The sequence below is a fragment of the Balaenoptera ricei genome, chromosome 3 (genome assembly GCF_028023285.1).
Source record: "Balaenoptera ricei isolate mBalRic1 chromosome 3, mBalRic1.hap2, whole genome shotgun sequence".
In the NCBI taxonomy this organism is placed as follows: Eukaryota; Metazoa; Chordata; class Mammalia; order Artiodactyla; family Balaenopteridae; genus Balaenoptera; species Balaenoptera ricei.
The window spans coordinates 98510817-98535935 of record NC_082641.1 but is presented as its reverse complement, the minus strand read 5'-3'; the positions used below and the strand labels follow the sequence as shown (position 1 = coordinate 98535935).

General features: G+C 36.2%; 1 protein-coding gene across 1 annotated transcript in view; it reads left to right on the top strand.

Annotated features, from left to right (window-relative positions):
• Positions 1-333: 333 nt before the first annotated feature.
• Positions 334-25119, top strand: part of DTWD2 (DTW domain containing 2) — a 117368-nt gene continuing 92582 nt past the window's right edge. Inside the window, exons 1-2 of the mRNA XM_059919425.1 lie at positions 334-617; positions 24761-24851. Of these exons, the coding sequence (XP_059775408.1) occupies positions 400-617; positions 24761-24851 (309 nt within the window). The 5' untranslated portion in view covers positions 334-399. The remainder of the gene's footprint in view (positions 618-24760; positions 24852-25119) is intronic.

Here is a 25119-nt window from a genome sequence, read left to right as displayed (position 1 = left end):
ATCGGCAGGCCGACTCCCAACCACTGCGCCACCAGGGAAGCCCTATTTTCACTTTTAAAGGGGTGAAAATAAAGAAAGTACATTCAAGTTTGCCACCTGAGGTGTTTTCAGAGGAGATTCCTTTACTTCTCCCCGAGACGCTTTCCTAACCTCACCTGCTCCCCAGAACAATCCACACTTTCCTTCCGGGTTCTAGGTGAACTGGCCCACTGGGAACAGACCAATGGGTTCATTCCTTGTCCGCTGCGGGGCGGGATCTCCAGCCTGGGCTTCGGAGACCCGCCCCCCGTACGTGGCGTGCGTGCGTGGCGCCAGGCGGCGCAGGCTGGTTTCTCCAGCTTGTGGCGCCCCCTGGCGGCAGCGGGGCTTCAATGTGACGGTCGGACCTGAGCGCCTGCCATGGAGCCGCAGAAAGAGGCGCGAACACCCAGGGACCCCGTCGCGCGGCTACCCGGGGCCTCTAGCTCTCAGAAGCTGGACGAGGAGGAGCGGCGGGAGGGCGGCTCAGCGCCGGCGGCGACTGCCTTGGACGCGGAGGCGGACGGGGCTAGTGCGGCCGGGCTGTGGGAACTGCCCGTGGAGCCGGCTGAGCGGAGGCCCGAGTGCAGCCGCTGCAGGTGACCGCCGGGCGGGGGCGGGGGCGGGGACTGAGGCCGGCGGCCGACTTGGAGGGGGTTGTGTGTCGCGGTGGCTGCCGCGCCCTCTGCCGGGGAGGCGGCTGCTGCGGCTCCAGTCCGGGGGAGCGCCGGTTCTGGCATCTCCGCGCTTGGGGCGGCAGGGTCCACTGGTTGACCTTGGAATCACTGTGAAATACCTGTCACAGCTCTTTAGTAAGAAGCCATTTCTCCAGGTTCAGGATTATTTAGCCTTACCTCCTGCAAGACACTGAGCGGGTCATGGGATGAGTAGACAGAAGTTCCGCTGTCAAGAAGCTTGAGCGTCTGATAGGGGAAGTAAGGCGTAATGACAGTAATATTTGTAAAAACACGTTTATGCTTATGTGACATAGTCATCTCACAGTAAAAAAAAATAAAATGGATCAGAGGAGACAATCAAGGTGGCTATTACAGTAGTTGAGATTGTATTCAGAATTATGAATTCACTTAGAAATATTTATTGAGCACCTACTGTGTGGCAGGCACTGTTCTAGGTTCCTAGGAACCTAGGCATGGATAAAACATACGTTATCTCTGCGCTCACTGGGTCATTTATAGTCTAATGGGGAGAGAGTTTATTAACTAGCAACACCAACAATTAACATTATTTGACCATTGAATTACGCTGGTGTACTTTCAGGATTGTGAGGATTGCTTTCCCTGCTTGTTTGAATCTCATGCTATACAGATATACTATTATATTTACCTCCTGGGTGTTCAGGATCATTTATCTTGGTTACTACCTCTCTGTTGTCCTTCACACTTTTAACAATTAGTGTCTCTACTTCCTCACCTGGGAATCACTCTGTAATTTGTTCTCAGATCCTACGTGCTCTGAAATGGCTCTCACTAAGGTCACCATTAACCTTAATGAGGTGAAATCTAATGGATCATTTTCTGTTCACTTTTTACTGGACCTCTTGGCAGAATTCTGCAGTTGAAATACTCCTTGAAACACTCTCTCTTTGGTTTCGCTTTGATTTATCTGACTTCTGTATCCTAGTCTTCTTTGCCTGTTCTGTTAAAACTCTAAATGTTGGGCTACCTCAAGGTCTTGGTTCTAGGTTCTCTTCTAACCCCATACACTTCTCACAGGTGATCTTACCATTTTTCATGGCTAAGTTAGCACCTCTACCCCAGTCTCTCTAGCTCAGACCTTTCTCCTGAGCACCAGATGTACTCATTCATTTAATCATTGAGTACTGAGTGCTTTGCTGATTACTGGTAATATGGTGGAGTCTTTGTCCACATAGAGTGTTCAGTTTGTTATTGGATACAGATGATAAACCAGTAAACAAGCAACTAAATATGTAATTACAGATTGGAAAAAAAAAGAACAGCAATGAAAGAAAGAAGTGGGATGCTGCCATAGAAAATAGCAGGATGGTGTCAGCAAAGATTTGTGAAGAGATAGTCTTTATATTGAGACTTGAAAGATAAGGATTCAACCAAGAGAGAAGTGTTCCAAGAAGGGGAACAGAAGGGCAGGCTCGTTGATTGTCTTTAACATTTGCATACTTGGAGTCTCTCAGGGCCATTTTGACCTTTTCCCAGAGCTGAACTGTAAGACCTCAGAGGAAGGATCTTGAGTGTAAGGATCTTCTTATATTTTCTGAATGTACTATGTGCAGTAGATACTCAGTAGACCTTTGACAAGGGTAAATAATTTGTGTCTAAAAGAGACTGTGTGTTGGAACAGAAGGGGTGTGTGAATACAATTTATTTAAATAAGTTTTCTAAAGTTGTTAGGAGATAGCACTTAATGCTTCGGGGCTTCCCTGGTGGCGCAGTGGTTGAGAATCCGCCTGCCAATGCAGGGGACACGGGTTCGAGCCCCGGTCCGGGAAGATCCACGTGCCGTGGAGCAACTAAGTCCGTGTGCCGCAACTACTGAGCCTGCGCTCTAGTGCCCGCGAGCCACAGCTACTGAAGCCCATGCGCCTAGAGCCCATGCTCCGCAACAAGAGAAGTCACAGCAGTGAGAAGCCCGTGCACTGCAACGAAGAGTAGCTCCCGCTCGCCGCAACTAGAGAAAGCCTGCGCACAGCAACGAAGACTCAACACAGCCAAAAATAAATAAATACATAAAATTAAAAAAAAAAAAAAGAATGCTTCGAAGGGGTCTCACTAGGATATGGAAAGAAAAGTGTTTCAAATACAAATCCAGAGCTAAATTATGCTAGCTTTATCATGTAGTTTTTAGTCTACTCAGAACTGCTAGTTATAATAGTTTAAAAATTAGTCTTCTATAGCTAGCAAAGATTTATAATTTTTCTGATCTCCTCCTCTCTGCCCCATTAATAGACTTTATTCTTTAGAGCACTTTTATTTATTTTTAAAAATATTTATTTATTTAATTTATTTATTTTTGGTTGCATTGGGTCTTTGTTGCTGTGCCCTACTTTCTGTAGTTGCAGCGAGCGGGGGCTACTCTTCGTTGTGGTGCACAGGCTTCTCATTGCAGTGGCTTCCCTTGTTGCGGAGCACAGGCTCTAGGCACGCGGGTTTCAGTAGTTGTGGCTCGCGGGCTCTAGAGCGCAGGCTCAGTAGTTGTGGCGCATGGGCTTAGTTGCTCTGCGGCATGTGGGATCTTCCCAGACCGGGGCTCGAACCCGTGTCCCCTGCATTGGCAGGCTGATTCTGAACCACTGCGCCACCAGGGAAGCCCTAGAGCACTTTTAGATTGACAGCAAAACTGAGAGGAAGGTACTGAGATTTCCTATATACTATCTGCCCCTACACATGCATAGCTTCCCGGTTATCAACATCTCCTACCAGAGTGGTACATTTGTTACAATTGATGGACTCCATTGACACATTATTATCACTTAAAGTCCATAGTTTACATTAGGGTTCACTCTTGGTGTTGTACATATTTTGAGTTTGGACAAATTTGTAATAACATATATCTACTATTATAGTATTGATAGCATACAAGAGTGTTTTCACTGCCCTAAAAATCCTCTTGCCTCTGCCTTTTCATCCCTCTCTACCCTCTAACCTGATCTACTGTTTAAAAACTAAAAATGACTTGCTGGATTTTAGCTTGTTTTCAGTTTCATTTAGTTAATCCTTTAGAATTATAATTCATTCTGACATTTCTGCACTTTGTTTTTTCTAGTGAAATTTTCTACCTTTTAAAGACTCTTCTCTCCCTTGGCATGCTATGCATTTTGTTTGTTTTAATTGGTTAGAGTGCAGTTCTAGAATTATGGAGAATATTTAGGTGTCATCAGTATAATATTTATAGCTCTTTATATTTTATTTTATTAGGCGGTTAGGGTTTTAACTAGTTCCCTGAGTGAACTTCTTTACATTTATGCTTATAGTAGTTTTTAAAATTAAAATGCATTCTTAGATTTGGGTGATCAGTAAGTCACAATTATTTGGCCATTTATTTAAAACGCTATTCATTTCTCTAAACACATTACTATAATTGTCACAGCCTAAAGAGTTCTAGAGATTGGTTTTGTTCAGGAGGTGCAAACTCAATTTAACTTCTCAGCAGAATCTTGCTCGTTAGAAATACAACGTATCTTAAACATTAATGAAATATTCTTTAAAAGATCCCAAACTAATTTGTTATTGCAAGATACAGATTTTATAAAAAGTGTGTCCCTGTTAGAAGGAACAGCATGTACAGGAGTACATTGTATAGAGTACAGTGTATTTGGAGAGCTTGGCAGAAAGGAAGGAGAGATGAGGCTGCAGAGATTAATGGTGGTTGCACTGGGAAGGGCCAAATAAACTGTGTTAGGGAGTTTGAGCCTAAAGCACTAGAACCCAACAAAACAGCCACTGAAGTATTTTTATATTTGAATGGAGGTTACAACTTGACTTCTATAGGTGCCTTTTATCACAATTTGTACTCTGTTTTATATATTAAGAAAAATGCAAACTGAATGGTGATACAATGGTAAAAGGCTTGACTGGGAAGAGTTAGGGCCTTATTCCAGTAAAATGCCAGACACCTAAATTATTTTTTTATCTCTTCTGTTTATATTCCTGCCTGAGGACAAGAGTTAGAAACCACTTGAAATTCATTGATCATAAGAATAATGGAATAATGTCTAAATACAGAGTATTTTTTAATTTGTCTGAGGGAGGAAGACAGCAGGGAGAACATGTACACAAACTGACACAGATAGGCCCTGAGACAGAAATTTTTCTCTCTCCAGTGCTTTCTTCTTAAAAAAGTACAAAGTTGTAAGGATTATAACAAGCCACATCAATATATTTAGCACCTGTTTATTAAGCACTGGTCATCTGCAGGTTATTCACCAAGCCTAGGTGCTTTATGTATAATATTTTATTTATTTCTCATAACAGCATTCTAGAATTGATGATATCATTAGCTTTTAAATGATAAGAAGGTAGAGGTAACAATCAAGTAGCAGAGTTGGGTCTCCAGCTCCAGTCCGCTTGGCTCCCAAGCTCTTGCAAACGCTTGGCTTTGCTCTTGCTCCATGCTTGCTGAAGAAGCCTTATGATTTTGTTTGCTGAGTGGATGTAGTCACTAGTTGAAGTGGAGCCACTAAGGCTGCAGGAGTAGCTCTGATTTTCATACTTTTTAAGCTGAAGTATGTTTACTTCAAGCTTAGTAACAAGATTCCTGAGCTTTGGTGTTCTTTAGCTCCTTTTTTTAAAAATAAAAATTAAGATATATTTGTTGTATAATTTTATATAAGTTTAAGGTGTACATCCTATTGATTTGATACATTTATGTATTGCAGTATGATTATCACTGGTAGTGGTTAGCTGTTTTCACCTAATTATCATTTCTTTTTTTGTGCTGAGAAGATTTAAGATGTAGCCTCTTAGCAACTTTGAAGTATATTAGACAGTATTGTTGACTATATCACAATGCTGTGCATTAGATCTCCAGCATTTATTCCCCTTCTAGTTCCAACTTTGTACCCTTTAACAACGTCTACTTCTTTATTCCATGTCTTAGCCTTTTCCGTATTCTTTAGGCTTGGTTATTCTGGAGAAGAAGGTGATGGGGAGAAAATAATGAGAAAGCCAAGCAGGGAAGGTTGCAGGTGTTTAAGAAGAATACAGGAGCCACAAACTGGCAGCCCCACGGAAGTTTTGTTTAAAACTATATTTTTACCAGTTTTAAATTACCAGTTGCTAATAGTTAAAAATGAAGGTGTTTTATATCAAAATCCAGATTTCTGTTTTCTGTGAGAATGGGAAGATCTAGCAGCTCGGGGGCCAACTTCCTGAGCAGTAGTTGGCTGCGCGGAGTATTGGTTGTGCCTTTAGATTGGGTGTGATCTGTCCAGGTCATCATTGCTCCCAGTCATTCCTGCTTAATTCAACTATGATTAACTGCCTGCCTCTCATAGGCATTTGCTTTTTGATCTGGGTCTCATGTACATCATTGTGGGCTGGTCAGCCTGAGCAAGAGGGTAAATCAGTCTGCAGGTTTTGCAGGTAGAAGTGAAAAATGGTAATTCCCAAAGCAATTAGTTTACAATAGTTAAGATTGTTGAATTGGTATCAACACTTAGAAAACCAACTGTTTTGGTAAATTTAAAATAAACTAGATTATTGACGGTAATTTTTAGGGTAAAAATTTTGATGGTCTGCAAATTTAATTCTTTGTGCATTAACTAAGTTAATTTGTTATTTCTTGTTAATATAGAAAATATGTTTATTCTTTGAACTAGTTCGTTCCTAAGATATGTGGGAAGCTAACTGATTTACAAATTACTGTGCAAGCTAATCATATGTTCAAAGTTGAGCAAAGATGATATATCTCAAGAGGAAATTTTTTTCTTAATTAAGTCTCCAAAGAGGAGTGACCAATTTTAAGAAACCACTTTAGAGCTTTCTAAATGTTTGATTTATTTTCCCCAAGAAAAATAAGAACATTATTATTACCCTGTGATAGATAGAAGTGTTCTTCAAAGAATATCAAAGCACATTAATTTTTTAAGTGTGTTTACATTTGCCCCAAATTAATAATTCATAGCTCTGTTAGTGCTTATGTAGTGAGAGAATATATTCCTTAATAGTCTAGTCTAAAATTTGTCTTTTTCATTTATTTTTAAAAATATGTAATGTATTTTATTTTTTTCCTCCAGTTTTATTGAGATATAATTGACATACAGCACTGTATAAGATGTACAATATGATTTGACTTACATACACCATGAAATGATTAAGTTTATTGAACATCTATCATGTTATGTAGATAAAAAATAAAAGAAAAAAAATTTTTCCTTGTGATGAGAACTCTTAGGATTTACTTTATTTATTTATTTATTTATTTAGATCGCTCTGCGTGGCTTGTGGGATCTCAGTTCCCCGACTGGGGATTGAACCTGGGCCACAGCAGTGAAAGTGCCGGATCCTAACCACTAGACTACCAGGGAAGTCCCAAGATTTACTTGATTAACAACTTTCATTTATAATTTACAGCAGTGTTAATTATATTATGTTGTACATTATATCCCTGATACTTATTTATCTTACAACTAGAAGTTTGTACCTTTTGACCACCTTCATCCAATTCTCCCGCTCTCACCACTCCTCGCCTCTGGTAACTACAAATCTGATCTTTTCCTTTAAGTTTGTTTGTTTCTTGAAGTATAATTGACCTTCAGCACTATGTTAGTTCTTGGTGTACAACATGGTGATTCGATACTTCTATACATTAGAAAGTGATCACCACGATAAGTCTAGTTACCATTGTCACTATACAAAGATATTACATAATTATCGACTATATTCCTCACACTGTACATTTCATACAGGTAACATTTATTTTGTAACTACAAGTGTGTACATCTTGTATTTCCCTCACCTTTTTCACTTATCCTCTCACCCACCTCCCCTCTGGCAACAACCTGTTTGTTCTCTGTGTCTAAATAAATTTGGCATTATTTTAAAAGACTTCACAGGTTACAAAGTGCTTTCTTACATGTACGTTTTTATTTACTATATAAGACAACTTTGTGACTTAAATAGTTATTCTCTTTTATATATTCTTAAGGTCAGGTGAGTAGTAGAGGCAGAGCTGCTTTAACTTTCATATTTTCATTACTGCATCACGTAATAATGAATTATACTGAAATGAACAGTATGACTTTCTTTGTTTTCCTGTTGCATAGAATACATACTTCCAGTGAGGTGTTCCTTTGCCTTCTTCTAATCCATAGATTCTTTTCCTTTTCCTTTTCCTTTGTCCATGGCTATTTTTAATTATTTTGAGATGGGCAATTTTATTGTCTTTTTTAAGGTCCACCTTTTACCTCCTGAATCCTTTACCTGCCTATGGTCAGCTTCTCATTTCACTTGGTGGCTCTCCACATTTCAATTAGAAAGGCAAATTTGAAGGTATGATTGATTGATAGGATTTTTTTTTTTTTTTTCCTCTGCTGAGTTTTTAGTTTGCTTGTTTCTTGTTTTTCGTCTGCTGGAAGCCTAGTGGAAAAGTTGTGGGGAAAAAGGGAGCAGTGAAGTGAAGTAAGTAGAAGTGTTCCAGGATTAATCAAGGAAAAAAATGGAAAGGTTTGGAATGATTCTCCTGACCTTGCAAAGAGTTAGAGAGATTGACCTGATAGAAATGTGTCTGATCTCACAGGTGTGACCCCTAGGAATAAATAAAAATAAGAATTAAAAAAAGAAAAAAATACTGAACAGACATACCAGTGACTCCACACTACAAGAGGAGGGAGTCTGCAGGTTAAGTCCAGGCAAGTTTCCAAAGAACAGCAGCCAGAAAAATTAAATAGAATCCAGAGTTTCTACACTATACTGTCTAAAACGTCTAGTTTTTAACCAAAGCTTACTAGACGTGCAAAGAAACAGGAAAGTGTGACTCACATACAGGGAAAACAACAGCAAATAGAAACTGTCTTTGAGTGGATCCAGATTTTGGATATAGTAGAAAAATACTTCAAAGCAACTCTTATAATAGGTTCAAAGAATTAAAGGAAAAAAATATAATGACCATGACTCAACAGAGACTCAATAGAGAGTTAGAAATTATTTTTAAAAGTCTATGCAAACTGTCAGTGTAGGTTCATCATTTGTAACAAATGTACCACTCTGATGGGAGATATTGATAATGGGGAGGCTATGCATGTCTTGGGGCAGGGGGTATATAGAAAATCTCTGTAGCTTCCCGTCAATTTTGCTGTGAATCTAAAACAGCTGTAAAAAAAAAAAAAGTCTTAAAAAAAGAGATGTGTATTATCTACTTGTTTATGTAAATCTGTTACTTGGCAGGTCAATTTAAAAAAAAATCATGTTAATATGTATATAACATATTTATCATTTGAACCGTTTATAAGTGTACAATTCAGTGGCGTTAAATACATTCATAATGTTGTGTAACTATCACTACTATCTATACCCAGAAAATTTTCATCATCCCCAGTGTAAACTCTGTACCCATTAAATAATATCTTCTCATCCCCTCCTCCCCCCAGCCCCTGGTAATCTCTATTCTCCTTTCTGTTTCTATGAATTTACCTATTCTAGATACTTTGTATAATCATACAATATTTGTTCTCTGTCTGACATTTCACTAAGAATAATGCTTTCAAGGTCCATCCATGTTATAGCATATATCAAAATTTCATTTTTATGGCTGAATTGTTTGTATATGCCATCTTAATTTATCTGTTTTCCATTCTTTTGTTGATGGACACTTGGTTTGTTTCCACTTTTTGGGTATTGTGAATAGTGTTGCCATGAACGTTGGTATACAAATATTTATTCTAGTTCCTGCTTTTAATTCTTTTGGATATATACCTAGGAGTGGAATTGCTGGGTCATATGGTAGTTCTGTGTTTAACTTTTTGAGGAATTGCCAAGCTGTTTTCCATAGCAGCTGCAACCATTTTACATTCCCATCAGCAATGTACAAGAGTTCCAATTTCCACAAAATTGAAGGTACACAGTTATCTGAGTAGTTAACAAAGCATATATATCACCCTTAATGTACTTGAAATTGAATCTTTAATGCAAACCCTCAAAGAAAGAAATCACTGAAAAAATGCAGCAATTACCATTGCTCCAGCAAAACATGGATTCTTTTTTATATTTTTATTGAGGTATAATTGACATATAACCTTATATTAGTTTCAGGTTTATAACATAATGATTTGATATTTATATACAATGCAAAATGATCACCACAGTAAGTCTAGTTAACATCTGTCACCTTAAATAGTTAAAAGTTTTCTTTCTTGTGATGAGAACTTTTAAGATCTACTCTCTTAGCAACTTTCAAATATGCAATTTATTTTATCACTGAAAGTTTGTACCTTTTGACCACCTTTATCCATTTTTACCACCCTCTCAACAAATAATGAATTCTTTGAGAGGAGAATCTAATGTAGTATGTACAAGTTTTACAGTGGCAATGATGACTCATTATTATTATTACTTTCTTTTGGAGTATAGGAGTTGGAATTTGGCTACTGATTGATTTAATTTTACCTGAAAAATAATTTTAGACTTACATGTTGTAAAAATAGTACAGAGAGTTCCGAATACCTTTTTGTTTTGTTAATAGTTTCCCTTGCTGTGCCAAAACTTTTCAGATTGATGTAATCCCTTTGTTTCCCTTGCCTGAGGAAATGTATCCAAAAAAATAGTGCTAAGACCCATGTCAAAGCATACAGCCTATGTTTTCTTTTAGAAGTTTTATTTATATATTTATTTATTTTTAAAAATAAATTTAATTAATTAATTAATTTATTTATTTTTGGCTGAGTTGGGTCTTCATTGCTGCACGCAGGCTCTCTTGAGTTGCGGCGAGCAGGGGCTCCTCTTTGTCGTGGTGCGCATGCTTCTCATTGTGGTGGCTTCTCTTGTTGCTCAGCACGGGCTCTAGAGCACACGGGCTTCAGTAGTTGTGGCATGCGGGCTCAGTAGTTGTGGCTCGTGGGTTCTAGAGCTCAGACTCAGTAGTTGTGGTGCACGGGCCTTTTAGAAGTTTTATGATTTCAGGTCTTACATTTAAGTCTTTAATCCATTTTGAGTTCATTTTTGTATATAGTGTGAGAAAGTAGTTCAGTTTGATCCTTTTGCATGTAGCTGTCCAGGTTTCTCAACACCATTATTGAAGAGGCTGTCTTTGCCCAATTGTATATTATTGCCTTCTTGTCATAGAGTAATTGGTTTATTTCTGGGCTTTCTATTCTGTTCCATTTATGTATGTGTCCGTTTTTGTGCCATACCATACTGTTTTGATGACTGTAGTTTTGTAGTGTACTTTGAAATAAAGGAGCGTTATACCTCCAGGATAGTTCTTTTTTCTCAAGATTGTTTTGACTATTCAGGGTCTTTTGTCCTGCTATAAAAATTTTTAGAATTATTTGTTCCAGTTCTGTGAAAAATGTCATTGGTATTTTGATAGGGATTGCATTAAATCTGTAGATTACCTTGGATGGTATGATCATTTTAACAGTATTAATTCTTCCAATCCGTGAGCATGGTATATCTTTCCATTTGCTTGTGTCATCTTCAGTTTGTTTCATCAATGTCTTATGGTTTTCAGTGTATGGGTCTTTCACCTCCTTGGTTAGATTTATTCCTAGGTATTTTATTCTTTTTGATGCAATTATAAATGGGAATTTTTTCTGAAACTTTTTTTCTAAAAGTCCATTGGTAGTGTATAGGAATGCAACAGGTTTCTTTACATTAATTTTGTATCCTGCAACATTACTGAATTCATTTATTAGCTCTAATAGTTTTTTTGGTGGTGCCTTTAGGATTTTCTATATATGGTATCGTGTCATCTGTGAACAGTGACAGTTTTACTTCTTGCTTTCCAATTTGGATGCCTTTTATTTCTTCTTCTTTTCTGATTGCTGTGGCTAGGGCTATGTTGAATAAAAGTGGTGGGAGTGGGCATCCGTGTCTTGTTGCTGATATTAGAGAAAATGCTTTTTACCTTTGAGTATGATGTTGGCTGTAGGTGTTTCATAAAAGCCTTTATTATGTTGAGATATGTTCCTTATATATCCACTTTCTTGAGAGTTTTTATCATAAATTGATGTTGAATTTTGTCAAAAGCTTTTTCTGGATCTATTGAGATGATCATATGATTTTTATTCTTAAATTTGTTAATGTGGTCTGTCACACTGATTGCTTTGTGGATATTGAACCATCTTTGCATCCCTGAGATAAGTCCTACTTGATCATGGTGTATGTTCCTTTTAATGTATAGTTGAATTTGGTTGGTTAATATTTTGTTGAGGATTTTTTTTTTAACATCTTTATTGGAATATAATTGCTTTACAATGGTGTGTTAGTTTCTGCTTTATAACAAAGTGAATCAGCTACACTGTTGAGGAGTTTTGTTTCTATGTTCATCAGTAATATTGGCCTGTAATTTTTTTCTTGTTGTGTCTTTGATTTTGGTATCAGGTTGAAGCTGGCCTCATAGAATAAGTTTGGAAGCATTCCTTTTTCTTCAAATTTTTGGAATAATTTAGGAAGCAAAGGTGTTAACTCTTCTTTAACTGTTTGGCAGAATTTACCTGTGAAGCTGTTTGGTCCCTGACTTTTGTTGGTGGGAATTTTTTTTATTACTGATTCTATTTTGTTGCTGTTAATTAGTCTATTGATATTTTCTGTTTCTTCCTGATTCAGTCTTGGGAGATTGTATGTTTCTAGGAATTTTTCCATTTTTCTTAAGTTCTACATTTTATTGGTGTATATAGTATTATATCGGTGTTCATAGTGATCCCTTATGATTCTTTGTATTCTATGGTGTTGGTTTTTACTTCTTCCCTTTCATTTCTGATTTTATTTCCTTTTTTTTTGGCCGCACCATTCAGCTTGCAGGATTTTCCCCAACCAGGGGTTGAACCCAGGCCACTGCAGTGAAATCCTGGAATCCTAACCACTAGGCCACCAGGGAAGTCCCTGATTTTATTTATTTGGGTCCACTTATTATTATTTTTTGATGAGTCTGGCTAAAGGTTTATCAATTTTGTTTATCTTTTCAAAGAACCAGTCTTAGTTTCATTGATATTTTCTTTTTTTTTTTAGTTTTTATTTCATTTACAGTTGACCCTTGAACAACGCAAGTGTTAGGTGTGCCAACCCTCTGCACAGTCGAAAATCTGCACATAACTGTACAGTTGGCCCTCCTATCCGTGGTTCTGCATTTGTGAATTCAGCTAGTTACAGATCTTGTAGTACTGTAATACAAATTTATTGAAAAAAATCTGCGTACAAGGAGACCCATGCAGTTTGAACTCATGCTGTTCAAAGATCAATTGTATTTTTGCTCTGATCTTTGGTATTTCTTTTCTTCTACTGACTTTGGGTTTTGTTGTTCTTTTTCTACTTCCTTTAGATGTAAGGCTAGATTGATTGTTTGAGATTTTTCTTATTCCCTGAGATAGGCTTGTATTGCTATAAACCTTCCTTTTAGAACTGTTTTTGCTGTTTCCCATAGATTTTGGATTGTTGTGTTTCCATTTTCATATGTCTCCAGATATTTTTTGCTTTTCTCTTTGATTTCTTCAGTGACACATTGGTAGCATATTGTTAAGTGTCCATGTGTTTGTGTTTTTTGCAATTTTTTTTTATTGTATTTGATTTTTAGTCTCATATCTTTGTGGTTAGAAAAGATGCTTGATATGGTTTCAGTCATCTTAAATTTGTAGAGACTTGTTTTGTAGCCTAGCATGTGATTTATCCTGGAGAATGTTCCATATGCACTTGAAAAGAATGTGTATTCTACTGCTTTTGGATGGAATGTTCTTTCTTTGAGCTTTCTTTGACTTTGACTTTTTGCTTCTTCCTTGTCTCTTTCAGACTCTTAGGTTTATCACCAAATATTTTAATTTTAGTGCTAGGCCTTCTGGGACCTAGGGCAGCTCTACAGAGTTATGTTAAGACTTTTCATTGACATTAAATGCTTTTATGGAATCAACAAAATGTATTGGTTAAGGGCATACACTTTGGAATTAGAACAGGGTTCTAGCCCCAGCTCTGTTTTCTCTTGAGAAAGTTATTTAACCTTTCATAGCCTTGGTTTCTTCATCTGTAAATTAGGGCAATAATACTACCTTTCTTTGACAGGTTTTGTAAGAATTAAATGAAGGTAAAGTATTTAGCATAGTGCCTATAGCATATGCACATATGCACAAAGTTGTGCAGTTGTTAAACTCTTCCTCTTTCCCTTTCCTCCTTGTTCTCATCTCTTATCTTTTTCTCTTTCCTCCTCTTCCTTCTCCTTTCTTCCTTCTCCTCTTTTTCTCCCTCCTCCCTCGTTCTTTTTCTCCTCCATGAATTATCATTATTATTATTTATGAAATTGGTTTATTTTGTAGTTAGTCAACTTCTTCCCTGTTTGGGTTGTTTTTCTAGATTCAGAGATTAAGGGCAAGTAAATAACTTTGCATGTGTTAATGTTGCAGGTCACCATAATTAAATTGCCTCATGATGGAGATTTTATAATCCTAGGACTTTTAAAATACTCACTTTCCAGCTACAAATAAATATTCCATTGATGAAAAATACTTTTTTTAGGGACATCAAAATCGGTGGCTTATTCATAGCATTATTGTGTTCTCTTATGTAGTAAAGTAACCCTATCTTAAACCTTATGTATTTTTCTCTCTTATATCAAAGAAAATTCTCAATTCTCTTTTGAAGAAATGGACCTTTATATAAATTTAGGAGGAATATTTCCTTAATAAATCAGGTATTCCAAATCTGCATTTTAAAATATAGACAGCTTTTAGGCAAGGGAAAGGAGAAGAAAGAATAAAGAAAATGAAAATGTTTTCTAGTAACATGGTCCCTTCATTCTATGCTATTCTTTGTAAAATATCTCTACTGAGCTATAGCTGGTCCTTGGGACAGTTTAACCTCTGACTCCTTGCTTGTCAGGATGGCCGTTCATGCTGTTCCCTTTAGTTGACCAATGGCTAAGGAGCATAGAATTCTGCTGCACATGGACCTGGAGGCTTAATTTGATGAATCATATGGGTAGTCTTTGTTCATTCAATCATTATTAATTCAGTATCCAGTAAAGGCACAGCTTGGGTCATAGAAAAATAATTAAGAAATTGTTTCTTCTAGAATTCATAGTGAATTGAATGTGAGGGAAAACATGTCTATGTAATAAATATTTAAGACAAATTATGAAAGTATAAAGTAAGAGTTTGTAGAGCAAAGAGTGATTTACTTAACTTGCTATTAAGAAAGATGTTTATTTTTTTATATTTGTTTTATTTCTATATAAGAAGACAAAGTAAATAATAGGATAATTGACTATAGATGATTACTTTATGACAAGATTCTCAGTTGATCTGTCATTTTGTCATTGCAGCTCTAGTAGGGGCTTTATATAGATGCTGCATATAGTCATCTCTCTGGACACAAGGCTTTTGTTTTCCAAGCATCTGGCTCCTCTGAAGGCTTCTTTAATTATAATAACACTTACTAAAATTTTTCTTAGTTATAGATCTTGTAGTAGGAACAAGCTTATCTCTAGGCCAGTGATCTCTAAATTATTTTGAATACATACCACAGTTGGTTAAAATATTTAGGATGTAATTCTAATAGGTATACATATTTATCTATGATAATATACATTTATCATATACTAATGTATGACTTGCATCTTAAACCATAAAAAAACATAGATAAAAGGGAAGAGATAATGGTGAAATAAACTATTTAAAAATGTTTTACTAATTGTGATGGAGTCCTAGTCTTATTATTTAGTATTTTTGAGACATAATATATACTTACAGTAAGGTTTATGATAGTAACTTACTGATAGTAAGATGTGATTTCGCAGTTCAAATAATCTTTATAATTTCTACTTTTTAAAGTTATTGTCATCTGATTAGATTTATTAACTCTAATGAAGAGTTTGAAGTAGCTGTAAGAAAGGAACAGCTCTGCCATATACTTGTTTATTTGTGATTATGTAATTAGAATTTCTTCAGTATAGACTCTTTGTGGGTACATACAGTTTCTTTGAGGGTGCTGTTGTTAACACTTCATGTTTTGAAACTCCTTCTTTTCTATTAGGATACTGCATATCCTGACACATTACCATGTGATATACATCCCACAGAGGGAGTGTTATTCTATGTACTAAATATTAGTTGTTTAATTAAAAATAGAAGTGATAATATTGATACTATCTTCTTGCACCCCATTGGGATATTTTACTTAACTCACTTTGGATACCACTCTTCTAAGCATGCCTAGGTCAATATGTCTCATCTAAAGATATTATTGTCTTTAGAGAGTTACTTCCTCTCCTATGACAGTGATTTTTTTTTCTAAGTCTATTGTTCCTCTACTGAAGGCATTTATAAAATAAAATAATGTAGTGATAAAAAACAGATTTAAGGGGTTATGAGAATATCATTTTTTTTACACTTGAAGCAATCAGACATGGTTGAGATTGCTTCTCTTTATGAGATGAAATTTTATTATAATATTATATTAATAATGAAAAACTGTTTCTTCTTTCATTGATTGTATTAGATATAGTTTCAAAAATGTAAAACCTAGAGTTTATTTTACAGATTATTTGTTTATTTAAAGTGACAGTAGAGGGCACTGTGGCATTTTGTTTTTCAAAGTCTGTTTTAAAATTAGAAAGTTGTTGCCATTTTTATGTGTAATGCAGTGTATCTATTCAACTGATCTATTGAAAAGTAATGAAACTCTTTGTTCTTTGCTTTTTCACTCTATGGGACTAAAAATTTTTTGTTCAGTGTTGGAAAATTTGAGGTGCGTTATCTTTCTGGGTTCTACATTTGCTTTTGTTTAGTGGGTAAAATAAATTCTTTTTAAGATAGTGATTCTTGTAAATCTATTCACTGATCTTTTTTTTTAAGATTTAATTTTATTTATTTTTGGCTGTGTTGGGTCTTCATTGCTGCGTGCGGGCTTTCTCTAGTTGTGGCAAGTGGGGGCTACTCTTTGTTGCGTTGCATGGGCTTCTCTTTGTGGTGGCTTCTCTTATTGTGGAGCATGGGCTGTAGACGCGGGAGCTTTAGCAGTTGCAGCACGTGGGCTCAATAGTTGTGGCACGTGGGCTCTAGAGCACAGGCTCAGTAGTTGTGGCGCACGGGCTTAGTTGCTCCGCGGCATGTGGGATCTTCCCCGACCAGGGATCAAACCTGTGTCTCCTGCATTGGCAGGTGGTTTCTTATCCACTGTGCCACCAGGGAAGTCCCGTATTCGCTAATCTTTAAAGTATGCCTTATTAGTACTATGAGAAAAATAGCTTTCAGTGAATATTATGTTAGAAATTAATTAAACTTTCAAATATTAATTAAACTTTTGGAAGATGTTTTTGTAGGTTTTAGCATCTCTAGTCATATGTCAGATATAATTTTATTTCCCTGCAGGCTGTCAAAGATAGCATACCCAGAGTGACAGATTACCCCTGTTTTACAGCATTCACTTCAGAAGCCAGTCAGTCCTAGTCTGACAGAAAGCCTACGTATTTATTTCTACAACCTTATTGAGAAAAGAAGAAAAAAAGCTTATTTCATAAAATTTGTTCAGGGAAATTATTTGAAAATTCCATTTATATGTTAAGAATATAATTAACATTAATTGGTTGTATAGATTTTAAAGAAGATAAACCCCAGTGATAGAAAACAGTATTTATAATACATTTCAGTGTGTTGTAAGTGTAGAAGAGGGAAAAATCTCAGCTCTTACTTTGGTCATTCTGTTATAAGTTAGTTGAAAAATAGTCATAAATGATTACATTTTTATTACATTTGCCTGTGATTCAGTAGTTATTCACCAGAACTTTCTTGGTGCCTTATTACTAGTTCTATGAAGAAGGAAATTGAAAACCTCTGACACAGTCAGGATCACATAGCAAGACAATGATATTGTCAGTGACATATCTTAATAGTTACTCCCTAAACCTATACCCAATTTACCAGTTGATATTTATTCAGATACTAATTTTTCTTCCTTAGATCTATATAAATTCTAGAAGTAGTTTGATTTTTATTTTAAGATGAATGTTCATTATTTATTAATAATGATAAATAATAAATAATAAGTTTTGATGTGTAGTTATCTGATCTGTTTTTTTCCTATCATCCATAATAGTTCATAGAAAGCAAGGAACTTTTAAAAAATTTTTTCTGACACAGTGAAAACATACACATTCAATGAAAGCAGTAATCTTTCTCTCTTTTATTGTCCCAAGTGCCTAGTGTCTGGTACATAGTTAGATGTACAGTAAATATTTGAATAAAATTTTGTTGAATTTACAAATTATTTAATCCATTATTGAGTTGAAATATTTAAACCTTCAAGGATTAAGTTTGAATGTAGGGAGATTTTTTGTTCTTTGGAAAAAGATTTTATTTTTATTTAAAAATTTTACTTACTTTTTTGTTCAATTTTTTTAAACTAAAAAATACAAAAACAGTTCATCCATTTCTCCCCCTTCCATCCCCTGCCTCTGGCAGCCAGCAATCTTTTCTCTGTATCTATGAGCTTAGGTTTTTTTGTTTTGTTATGTTTTTTTAAAGATTCCATATATAAGAGAGATCATATGGTATTAATCTTTCACTGTCTGACTTATTTCACTTAGCATAATGCCCTGGAGGTCCATCCATGTTGTCACAAATGGCAAGATTTCATTCTTTTTTTATGGCTGAATAATATTCCATTGCATATATATCACAATTTCTTTATCCATTCACCCACTAATGGACACTTCATCTGTTTCCATATCTTGGCTATTATAAATAATTCTGCACTGAACATGGGAATGCAGATATCTTTTTTTTTTTTCATAGCACCATTAATTATTATTTATTTATTTATTTTTTGGCTGTGTTGGGTCTTCGTTTCTGTGCGAGGGCTTCCTCTAGTTGAGGCAAGCAGGGGCCACTCTTCATCTCAGTGCGCGGGCCTCTCACTATCGTGTCCTCTCTTGCTGCGGAGCACAGGCTCCAGACGCGCAGGCTCAGTAGTTGTGGCTCACAGGCCTAGTTGCTCCGCGGTATGTGGGATCTTCCCAGACTAGGACTCGAACCCGTGTCCCCTGCATTAGCAGGCAGATTCTCAACCACTGCGCCACCAGGGAAGCCCAGATATCTTTTTGATTTAGTGTTTTCATTTTCTTTAGATAAATATCCAGAAGGGGAATTGCTGGATCATATAGTGGTTCTATTTTTAATTTTTTAAGGAATCTCCATACTGTTTTCCATAGTGGCTGCACCAATTTATATTTGCACTAACAGTGTAGGAGGGTTCCCTTATCTCTACACCTTCTCCAGCATTTATTGCTATTCTCTTTTACAGTAGCCATTCTAACAGATGTGAGGTGATATCTCATTGTGGTTTTGGTTTGCATTTCCCTGATGATTAATGATGTAGAGCATCTTTTCATGTACCTGTTGGCCATCTGTATATCTTCTTTAGAAAAATGTCTGTTCAGATTTTATGCCCATTGTTCAATTGGATTGTTTGGTTTTTTTTTTTTGCTCTTGAGTTGTATGAGCTCTTTATATCCCCTTATGAGATATATGATTTTCAAATATTTTCTCCCAGTTTGTAGGTTGTCATTTCATTTTGTTGATAGTTTCTGTTTCTGTGCAGAAGCTTTTTAGTTTGATGTAGTCCCACTTGTTTATTTCTGCTTTTGCTTTTGCTTTTGGTGTCAGATTAAAAAAATCATTACCAAGACCTAAGTCAAGGAGCTTACTTCCTATATTTTCTTCTAGGAGTTTTATGGTTTCCAGTCTTACACTCAAGTCTTTAAACCATTTTGAGTCGATTTTTGTGTATGGTGTAAGATAGTAGTCCATTTTCATTCATCTGTATGTCTAACTTTCCTAACACCATTTAGAAGAGACTGTCCTTTCCCCATTGTATATTCTTGGCTCCTTTGCAGTTAATTGACCATACATGCATGGGTATATTTCTAGGCTCTGTGTTCTGTCCTGTTGATCTATGTTTGTTTTTATGTCAGTATAATACTGTTTAAGTACTAGGGCTTTGTTAGTATAGTTTGAAATCAAGGCAAACGATGCCTCTAGCTTTATTTGTCTTTCTCAAGATTGCTTTGGCTGTTTGGTTTAATGGTTCCATACAAATTTAAGGAATTTTTGTCCTATTCCTGTGAAAAATGTCATTGGAATTTTGATAGGGTTTGCATTGAATCTGTAGATTGCTTTGGGTAGTATGGACATTTAAAAAATGTTAATTCTTCCAATCCACAAGTACAGAATATCTTTCCATTTATTTGTGTGTTCTGCATTTCCTTTCATTAATGTCTTATAGTTTTCAATATACAGATCTTTCACCTCCTTAGTTAAGTTTATTCCTAGGTATTTTATTCTTTTGGAAAAAGATTTTAAATTGAGGAGAGCAATTTCTCTGCACTTATTCACTAGTTTGGTAAGAGATGGTTTAACATTTGGATAGCTAGTCACCAGCATAGTACATGCAGACAATTGTGGAGTAGGAAAGTATGAGAAAAATTGCTGTTAATAATAAATAAGCAAAATTCTTAATTAATTAATAAGGTTAATAAAGGGGACATGCTTTCAAATAAATGGGTAATGATATTTTATGAGCATGTTAAAGCATAAACCAAAACAACTAAGTTTAGCTTAAATCACAGTTACAGTGTTTGTACGTAAAGTGCTTAGCTGTTTTTTTTTTTTTAAGTAAATATTTTCTTCAGTAAATATTTTGGCCCCCTATATGGTATTGCTTACCAGAAAGATCACAAATGATAACAAAGGAAGATCTGAGGGAATTCCCTAGTGGTCCAGTGGTTAGGACTTGGAGCTTTCACTGCCAGGGTCCAGGCTCGATCCCTGCTTGGGGGACTAAGATCCTGCAAGCTGGACATTGCGGCCAAAAGGAAACAAAACAACAAAAATGTCAAAGGAAGATCTGAGACTCTGAATTTCATTTATAATACAAACTAATTGCTTTAGTACTAGAGAGGAAGTGAGGGAGAGATCAGTATTTGATATGCAAGAAAATGAAAGGATAGGATAAGAAATTGTGTAGGAGGAGAAAGGAATTTCAAGGTTGAGGTAAGAGGGAATGCAAAGGTATTCCCTCATGTATTCAACAGTATTTATTGATAGTTGACTATGCTAGGTGCTGGGATATAAAAGTGAAAAAAGTAGGTCAAGTCCTTGCTCTTAGGTAGCTTACATTGTAGAGAAGGAAACCTACCTTAACATAACATGATGTCAAATAGTGGTAAAATGCCTCTTTCTTACTAATTAGGTTGAACATTCTTTTTTCATTGCATTTTTATATTAAAAAAAAAACAGCTTTATTAAGATACGATTCACAGACCATGGCATTTATCCTACTAAAGTGTATAATTTAGAGGTTTTCTGTTATATTAGCAAAGTTGTGCAAACACCACCAGTATTACAATGATTTTAGCAGATTATCTTTGAGTATCTCTTTACAACATCTTTCTTTAAAGCTGCCTTCTTCTTTTGGTATTGCATCCTGTCCATTAGGCTCCACTAATTATCAGTTGATCATTTTATCATTTCCATACAGTGCCCTGGAGAATAAATTGCTCAGCAGTCTGATCCAGTTAAATTTGGAGAGGGGTAGTTTTTGAGGCCACTCTGAGTTTTTTTCTGACTGCATGTGTGTTCTTCTTAGCTGTCTCTTTCCATGGTTCTTTCTGATAAACTAGCTGGCCTATGATTTAGCTGTTGCTCTTAATTAAGAAGAGTTATTGTTTTTGAGAGCACCCTTAGGCTTGAACTTCTCACACTCCATTTCAAATAAAGTCAGTTACTTTGGGGAGAGCTTCAGAGCTCTCTTTTCTTATAGTCTGCCTCTCCTCTAGGGTGGATTCTCTGAGCCACTGTTCTGGGCACAGGGCTGGTCAGTAGCCTCTGACTTGCTGCTTCTGGTGTAGAACTTCTGTCCTACAAGTGAACTGGGGTGAGAACAGTTGGGGTCCCAGCATTTTCAGCCTACTGCACTGTGGTAAAGCTTCTGTTTTTTAAGTGGAGGCTGGGTGGAGGAAGGGAGACTGCTCTGTTGGCCACACTCACCAGGAATTTATTTTCTTCAATTTGGAGTTGGAGGGATGAGAAATGCTGATGGTCTACCTTTCTCTGTGACATATGGTAAGTCTTGATTGAAAGCTGAGAGGAAGCTCTGTTCTCTTGGCCACACTTACCTGGAGTGGAGTTTCTGTCAACCTAAACTGGGGCAAGGTAGTAAATGGGTTATGGATCAAATGCCACAAACTATCCCAATACCAAGTTTTCATAGATTTTCTTGAATAATGTTTCTTCATTTGAATATGCCCTTAGGACAATTTCCAGAGACTTTATTTATTTTTTTAAGTTTTTAAAAAAAGATTTATTTATTATTTATTTGTTTATTTTATTTATTTTTGGCTGTGCTGGGTCTTAGTTGCAGCACGTGGGAACTTCTTTGAGGCACGTGGAATCATTTGTTTGTGGCGTGCGGGCTCTTTGTTGTGGCGTGCGGGTTTCTCGTTGTGGTGCGTGGGCTTCTCTCTAGTTGTGGCGTGTGGGTTTTCTCTTCTCAAGTTGTGGCACGTGGGTTCCAGAGTGCATGGGCTCTGTGGTTTGTGGCACGCAGGCCCTGTAGTTGAGGCGCACGAGCTCAGTAGTTGTGGCATGCGGGCTTAGTTGCCCCGTGGCATGTGGGATCTTAGTTCCCTGACCAGGGATCGAACCCGCGTCCCCTGCATTGGAAGGCGGCTTCTTTACCACTTGTCCACCAGGGAAGTCCCGCCAGAGACTTTAAATGGTTGTTTTTTAAAACAGTATTTGTCAGTTTTGCTTGTTTCACTGGAGAGTGGGTCTCTGAAGCAACTTTCCTTGTTATCCTGGAAGCGGAACTCTCCAAACTACTTAATTCTAAATCTTCCTAAAGATCAAACATGTCCTTCCAGTAAAGAAATTACTATCCCAGGTAACTTTTTTCCCCCCCATGAACAGAGGTTTTGGTCAGACATGAAACCCAGAGCTATCAATAGCTAAAGCAGTTCTTTGCACTATCCTGTCATACTAAGGACTTTTATAATTACTATATATGTCATGAGCTAAAGATGTTATTTTTAGTGTTTATTTTACCTAGTTTTCTGCTCCCCGCAGAAATCTACAGCTTTCACTCAGCTTGTTTACTTGTTGGGTTTTGCAGTTCTTTGGCCCTGCTGATATGTAGATGCTTCCTACATAAAACATATGACATTTTTGCACTCTTTCATATTCTTAGAATCATATAATTTATAAATATGTAAGTTGATATCCAGTTAAATTCTGATTTTTTAAAAATGGCTTCATCTGATCTTAAATTACATTTTATGAAAGAATTTTACTGACATCTGATCATGCATTGCAGTCATATGCAGAGTTTCATATAAAAAAATCAGAAACTTAGGGACTTCCCTGACAGTCCAGTGGTTAAGACTTTGCCTTCCAATGCAGGGGTTGTGGGTTCAATCCCTGGTTGGGGAGCTAAGATCCCACATGCCTCGGGGCCAAGGGACCAGAACATAAAGCAGAAGCAGTGTTGTAACAAATTCAATAAAGACTTTAAAAAAATGGTCCACATCAAAAAAGTCTTTATAAAAAAAATCAGAAACTTAAACTTTTAGAATTCTAATGTATCTTATTCTCTTCCTCCTCCTGTTGAATGGGAAATCCTTTCTAATTGCAGCCCTTGATCTGTTTGTCAGTATACGTAGTCCCATCAGTCACTGCTCCTGTGTTTACTTATGTTTAAGTGGTCTTCTTGGGACCACTGAAAGACTCTCCATTCCTATAAATCTGCTCACATTCCTGAGAAGGAACCCATTGTAGGACTGAGTAGTCACACGGAATCATTTCAGACATCACTGGAAAGCAAGTATATTGATTTTCCTTTGGTTAATCATCCACTCTGGGTTCAGTGGTGGAGAGGGGAAGTGGGGTCATGTTGTACAATACATTTCTACCTCTGCGTAAGATATTATCTAGATGATTTCTTCAGCAGGAACAAAGGTTTGACAGTTTCTTGCAGAATGAGGTGGTAGATATAATTGAACCAATTTACTCACACTGTGTTTTATTAATATAAGTATTTCTTACCTTAGGCTATAACTCAACATAAGTAAAATTGAGGGAACAGTTGATAACGATCAGTTTTCTAGTAGTAAATATGCTGTTGGGAATTCCCTTTAATATAACATTCACTTGTATACTGTTGTAATGGCATGTAACATCTGCCTATAATAGTGATCCACTGTGAAAATTTACTTCCATCATATACTGTATCTGGCCGTTTGTTGAATTTCATATTATAAACACACATATTAAATATAGGATATAATGGTAAACTACTTCAGTACCTTTGGAAGGACACACAAGAAACTAATCACTGGTTGTCCTTAGGGAAGAGAATGCACCAGGCTGGAGGACTGAGATGGGAAGTATACCCTTTTATTCCATCTGAATTTTGTAATAAGTATTTTTGAAACAATAGTAAAGCACTAAAAAGTAAGTAAAACAAAAACAACAAAGTAAACAATAACAAAAGGGAAAACAAATGGATAGACTGGCGTTCTGTGGATATAATTCTAGCCAAATATACTTTGGTGGCCCGTTTGGGTTTCTTCTCACAATTGGTAAGCTCTCCATGTTGACTGATGGCTAAGTTTGATTAGAACTCTCTTCTAGGTGGTAATTATATTCTAATATTTTATCATCATTTTGTTCCCTCCAACTTCAGATGATTTAGATCAGTTGCCAGGTTTCTCTTTGACATGAGATCTGTTCTTGATTTGGAATGCAAATTATTAGAAGTATTTCTTCATGAATAAAAAGACAATGGTGGTGACTTATGAGTATTCTTCCATTGAAGATAATTAAGGCAAGATCTTTTGAGGTACTTTGATCTATATGGATGGTAAAAAATTTACTTGAGTCTTTTTTCAAATTCTCATATTGAAAATATGATTGATTAAATTCATTCTTGGTATCATTTTAAAAGAAGGCAGCTTTAGCAAATCTATATAATGAAGTGAGATTATATTCAAATTTTAGGTTATTGTTATATAATTTTATTTTAAACATACAGGTTTTCATTTTTTTTCTGCCCTTTAGCCGACCTCAGAAAGTGTGTTTGTGTCCATTTCTACCAGTGCATCCTCTACACATCTCTACCCACTTGTACATAATTCAGCATCCAGCAGAGGTAAGATGTCATAAAATGCACAATTTCAGATAGAATATTAGGACACAAGAGGGAGCATACGGATGAACATACTCGTCCCTTTCAGCTCTTCAGCATTTTTGAAAATAAATTGATGATAAATGCTTTCTCTTTGGGAAAAAATAGTTTCTTTTATATATTATATGATAGTATAGTATCATATGCTTTATAGACAGACAAAAATTGTGTAATTTCATAAAAAGTACATTACTGAATTGTATAATGAATATTGAATATATAGAAATTTAGA